This window comes from Anneissia japonica, unplaced genomic scaffold (genome assembly GCF_011630105.1).
Source record: "Anneissia japonica isolate Jap-2015-1 unplaced genomic scaffold, ASM1163010v1 scaffold287623_len557403_cov176, whole genome shotgun sequence".
Classification (NCBI taxonomy): Eukaryota; Metazoa; Echinodermata; class Crinoidea; order Comatulida; family Comatulidae; genus Anneissia; species Anneissia japonica.
Genome location: NW_022683923.1, coordinates 318,849 through 324,823, shown reverse-complemented (window position 1 = coordinate 324,823; position 5,975 = coordinate 318,849). Strand labels below are relative to the sequence as shown.

Below are 5,975 nucleotides of genomic sequence, written 5' to 3'. Positions count from 1 at the left end.
GTTTTTTCTTACTATTTAGGTAAAGACTTGCAAGCCAGCAATGGGTTATTCCTTTATAGCAGGCACTACAGATGGCCCAGGAGTTCTTAGCTTCACACAAGGTTGTAGGCCTACACATCACTTCAAATTACAGAAATTATTATTATTACAATTATTGGAGTGTAGCTGTGGATAGTGGTTAACTTGCTTGCCTTCTAATCCCAGGGTCTCGGTTCAATCCTGACAAAAATAAAACAGAGAAATCAGTTCTTTAAACCCCAAAAAACTTGTTTATAGTTATGGAGATTCCAACTGCCCACACCTCTTAAAAAGACTTGGTTATAGAATATTGGTGGGCGAGATCTAGTGACAAACATATACAAAGTTCAGTGCACACTAAGTGTAGCCTACTCCACTATGCTGCTCTTTGTCATGGCAATGCATACAAGGGTCCGAAGTCTCCCGGAACTTGCGGGAGTCCCCCTGGCAATCGGGATGGTCTCCCGCAATCAAGCAAGACTTTCCTGGAAATTAACCCATATCCCGCAAATTCATAATATTTGCATATTTTCACTGCTTAATTTTCAGTTGTCTCACGGAAGTCATTGCCAATGTGTATCACAATATACAGCAAAATAAAATGAAATGTTTTGAAGCTCATTAACCAGATCAGTGATGGATTCAAGAGGGAAAGCCCCAACCCCAATTTTTTTCTAAATTAAAAAAAATGGAGAGAAAAATAAAACAATATTCAAATTTAAGTCTGAGAATGCCATTTCCAGCCATCTAGAAGTGCCATAATCATAATGTTCTTACCTCAACCCCAATCATGGTGGGGTTAAGCTGTATAGACCCTACATAAGCTTCTCTCTGCACCTCCTATTGCGAATTCTCGAATCTGTCACTGCAGATGTCTGACGGGAGCAAAGCGGGCATAGTCCGGATTTGCTCAAAATATATCGGTGGTCTAGGGGACGAAGCCCCTAAAAGTTTGACAATTTATCTATTTATGAAGAAAATACAGTACATATAATTTATTTATCCCCGACAAATTGTGGCTTTTGTCTCCCTGATGGGGAACCGCCCCCCTGCTCCCAGAATTGACTTCTTCCAACTTGGGACCCTTGCTCATATGTACACCGCCATCATAGCATCTTAATTATTATTTCATGTAATCATCCATTTTTTTTTTATTATCTCATGTTTCTGAATCATAGAAATCATGGTCACCAGTCATCTCAAGCCATGTCACACCATACTCAAGATTTAGCTGTGCGACTACAAGGTAACCAATCTTAGTGGTTTATGATGTTAGTTAATATGAAAATTGCCAGTTCAATTGATTGGGGAGGAAAAGTGGGGGAAGTGAGTGAGACTTACAATAGCGAAAAAGGGCGAAACAAGGGAGACTGATGTTCAGATAGAAATAGTCCTTAAAGAACAGTAACAGAACAGTTACAGTAGATTTGAAATCTTCATAATGTAATTGAGCCTTAATAAAAGTAATGCCGAAACCCAGACTGCCTGGTAAATAGGCAGATTACGGCTAATGTTTCTATTAGTTTTGCTAAATCCAGGGCAGCCTTTCTCATCAACCAATTGCAGACTACTAATTTTCCATTAAAAAAATATTCTAATTTATCTTGATTGATTGTGGGTTTCTAGGTGATGTTGAGGGCAGTCTGTTCTGGGATCTTGTCAGAAATGCCATCAAGGAGCCTTCAAAAGAGGAGATTGACTGCCATGCACCAAAGCCAATTCTGCTTCCAACTGGAGAGGTAAGGAAGTAGTAGCTTACTCAAAATACTGCTGAGGTTAAAATCAAACCCATCTTTTAAAAGAGGATTCCACAACATTCAAGTAATTATAATTACTGTTTTGATGTTAATTACCACCATGGATAAATATATTTGTAAAGCAGAGCATCTTCCGTTACACGCTATTTCTTTTGCAGATATCTGTGCCGTGGAAGTGGCAGCCTACGATTGTTGATGTCCAGTTACTGCGGATTGGTCAAGTGGTGATTGCTGCTGTACCTGGAGAATTCAGGTAATAGTGAACTGATTTGCAATCCAATGATGAAGATATAATGGACCATTCCGCTAAGCCCTGCCCCTTGCTGCCGGAAGTCGCGGGAGTCTCCCAGAAATTGGGGCTTTCCTCCCACACTCCCGCAGGCAAACAAGAATCTCCCACAAATTCATAATTATTTGTATGTTTTAGTACTTTGATCAATTTGATCGTTGCTGAGGTTCCAAAACAACAGGTCTAATAACTTAAGTGTGACATCATACAATTGTTTTTGGTAACCTGGTAAAACAAAATATAATGTTGGCCAAAAAAATGCTGACCCCTATAAAAGTTTAGTTAGTTAGAACAACTCCCTGGTCAGCTTGAGCAACACAATTTGTTGACTTTGTTTATTCAGGAAACCATTATAGAGGGCAGTATACTATTTTATTCATGGTCAAAATAACAAAATACTGATAGGATAGATAAAGGAATTGATTTCTTTTTTACAGCACAATGGCAGGACGTAGGCTAAGAAATGCTATTAAAGAGGTAAACTCTAAATTTTTGTCTCCCTGTATAATATAGTACTGAATTGTGTGGTTACCTTTGTTGCTGGATTTTTTTTTTTTGGTTTGCGTTTTGATGCATAATCAGTAAACATTACAGAGGGCAGTATACTACTTATACCAAACACCTTGATATCAAAGAGGCTTATAAAACACAAGTGAATTCGTTGATGTAGTCTTGATATAATAATTATGTATTACAAAATGTAAAAAAAAAAGCAATGTTGTTATACAAGGGACCTTTATCCACCATCATTGTATTGTTTGTTTCTTTGTTTCTTTATTTGGTATCATAAAAATCAGCCACAAACAACAGAAGTGAAACTTCCAAAAAGATACAGACATGCATAAACATCAAAATACAAATATACTAGTAAAATAGTTAGCAATCACAGACAAAAAAAAACAAAAGGAGTTGATACCGGGATAACCAAAAGCTGTGACAACTCGACCAGTGCTTAGTATGTGTGATTTTAATTTTAATTTGTAGACATTGGTTGAGAATGGTATGAGTGGTGATACTAAGGTTACTATTTCAGGCTTAGCAAATACATATTCTGATTATATTGTCACCTATGAAGAATATCAAGTAAGTCTTATATTTAATATTTTCTAAAATCTTTAATTTCAATGCTTAAAGTATCCTGCATATACTTCCTAATGAAATTAAACAATGCACATCCATTTCGGACTTTAAAGCCCAGCTCACAAAACACTTGATCTCAAAATATTAATACTAATAATAACTATTAATTATCTCTGTTTTTCATTTTGTTTTAGTTAAATCAATTTATTTTTAATTTACTTTTTTTGTATATATTTATATTGTATTGTCATTGTATTTGTTTTTGATGATGGAGTAAGAGCAGTTTACTGTTTGGGCTTATGCCTATTACTTACTCCTGGCAAGAATATTGTATGTATACTTTTTACTCTGCCGAATAAATATTATTATTATTATTATATGAATGCATGATATAATGATCAAAATAATTAACAGTATACAGTAATTATTTTATTTTATATTCATGATTATTTTGGATTGTGTTTCTTTTTTTTTTATGGCTGTATTCACTTTTGAATGTTTTTTTTTTTAAATGTATATTTTGTCCCAATTCTTATATTAATAATTAATTGCTGTATATATTATCTCAATTCTTATATTTATACTTATAATTAATTTCTGTATATATTGTCTTAATTATTACTGAATTTGTAAGGCTCACATTCAATTTGGCTTTCGGGCCAAGACTTGTGACCGCTTTTTATATTGACGTTTTTCTATGAATAAAGTGAAATGAATGAATGAATGATTATTATGATGATAAACTTCATTAACTTGAGATTTGAATTGTGCATCCAATGAGAGAAAATATAATTTAATTGCATACCATCCGTTGGCTTTTGCAAGTAGACTGGCTGTGTTACGTTATATTTTCTTTCATTGGATAAAAAAAAAATTTGAAGGTAATTGTACACTTGGATCCAAATGAAATTATTTCAAGATAATATTCATAATATGATAATAGTTAATATTATTTAAAGATTATCATAAATGATTATGGTAATGATTAATCTTTAGATTTACAGCTTTTCTGTATTTTTCAGTTATTTTTTAATTTCTGTACTGTATGTACCAGTTGTAGTGTGATTTTTATGAAAGGTAAAATAAAGAATGAATGAATGAATTCTATTTAACTATGATACTAATTGAGTTTATCTTTATCTCAGGTTCAACGTTATGAAGGAGCATCTACTATATATGGTCCACACACATTGCAGGCCTACATCCATAAATTCAGAGAACTAGCTAAAAAGATAGCTTTAGTAAGTGTTAAGATTAAGGTTTTGGATGCCATGATTGTGGGTCCAAAACCTGTTTGTTGGTGTAATTCACTTCAGACCACTTTTTGAGAGTCTTTATTGGCATCAGTAATTAGAAAGCCTTGATTGAAGAGAAGAAGAACAGAGCCCTTGTTGAGTAAATGCGAAAAGAACCATAATCAGGGAGCTATGTTGGAGTATAGGGTAACAGCATAGACAGCAGAAAATCCCGGGTTGGAATCACTGTTAAGGTGACTTTTTCACACTAGCAGATTTTTCTTCTGTATCAGTCAAAATTGATATACTGTATCACTATAGCAAGACGGTTTAGAGTTTATCTCTATATCGTATCAATATTTATATTTATTTATTCATACATTCTTTAGACTGCACCACTTTTAGTACTTATGTACTGGTTTTCAAAGTGATACAATTAAAAATAAACCATCAAAATAGAAAGATAGCAACACACAAAACAAAGTAAAAAGAAAATTCAATGTAAAACTTATAAATTAATAGATTTTTGAAATGAAAGTAATATCATTTTTTAAATTTAATTTTTGTTTTGTTTGAAAATTCATTCCAACTTCTTGAATTATGATATATAAAAGTTGTTCTACTTTGTATTATTGATAATTTATATTATGAGAGTAAATATTAAATTTCAATGAAAAAGGGCACGAGTCAAGGAGAAGAGGTTGGTGAAGCACCTGTGACTACAAACTACACTGGATTCTTGCCAGACTCAAGAACTGACACTGGTAATAAGTATGGAAAGGTCATTGTGCAGCCTGACCCCAAGTACCGTAGGGTGAGTATATATAGTGTATCTGGGCTTTAGTTATTGCCTGCTAATGGTGATGAATTCCATTTGTGACGACAGTTAAGTAATCAATACTTAAATGTACTTTCTTTTAAAGAAATGTGGTAGTGAAGATAATACTGTATGTTTTTTTTTCAGGGTGCAACTGTAGAAGCAGTGTTTGCTTGTGGAAATCCAAGGGGAAGTGCATCACAAATGGTAGGTATCATTAGGATTTTTATTCAAGTGGTGTTTGTCAACCAGAGTGGCCTTCCATACTTTCTGTTTTTACTGGTGGCTTTTATTCCAGTGTCATATTGAACAATTTTTTTAGTTTAGTAATGGGCTCAGCACACAATTCAGAAGTGGAATGAGAATCATTATGCACTTTTGTTTTTGTATGTAATGTAACTCTCGTTATGTAATGCTATTCATTCTCTGGAAATAGTGCAGTATAAATGATAGATAGTATAGGTTGGTACAATTCTACTGAATAACTATTTATTATAGACCTTCTGAAGAATTATATCTTGCTTATCACTTGCAAAATCTTGGCTACTTCCTGTACGCCTTTTGTAGAAACTGGCCTGGCAGGGGCAGTGCCAGTAATTCTCCAACGAGGGGTCCAAGCTCCCCTACAAGGGGGTCCATACCCCTCTGTTGTGGAAAAAATTATATTTGCCAGGGAGAATTAATTTTATAGAGAGGGCCATTTAAGTTAAGAGAGTCACCCATGTCAGAAGTAGTAGTTCCCCTGTTGGGGTACTAACCCCTGTTGGAGGTATTAGCCC

General features: G+C 34.2%; 1 protein-coding gene across 2 annotated transcripts in view; it reads left to right on the top strand.

Moving 5' to 3' along the window:
• LOC117103020 (neutral ceramidase 2-like) overlaps positions 1–5,975 on the top strand; it is an 8,203-nt gene continuing 2,228 nt past the window's right edge. Inside the window, exons 1-9 of one of the 2 annotated variants that reach the window (XM_033243492.1) lie at positions 16–101; positions 1,197–1,264; positions 1,645–1,757; positions 1,934–2,028; positions 2,502–2,541; positions 3,049–3,147; positions 4,290–4,385; positions 5,059–5,193; positions 5,344–5,403. In XM_033243492.1, the coding sequence (XP_033099383.1) occupies positions 1,225–1,264; positions 1,645–1,757; positions 1,934–2,028; positions 2,502–2,541; positions 3,049–3,147; positions 4,290–4,385; positions 5,059–5,193; positions 5,344–5,403 (678 nt within the window). In that variant the 5' untranslated portion in view covers positions 16–101; positions 1,197–1,224. Of the gene's footprint in view, positions 102–1,196; positions 1,265–1,644; positions 1,758–1,933; positions 2,029–2,501; positions 2,542–3,048; positions 3,148–4,289; positions 4,386–5,058; positions 5,194–5,343; positions 5,404–5,975 lie in introns of both variants that reach the window. The other variant, XM_033243486.1, reaches the window with a different exon arrangement.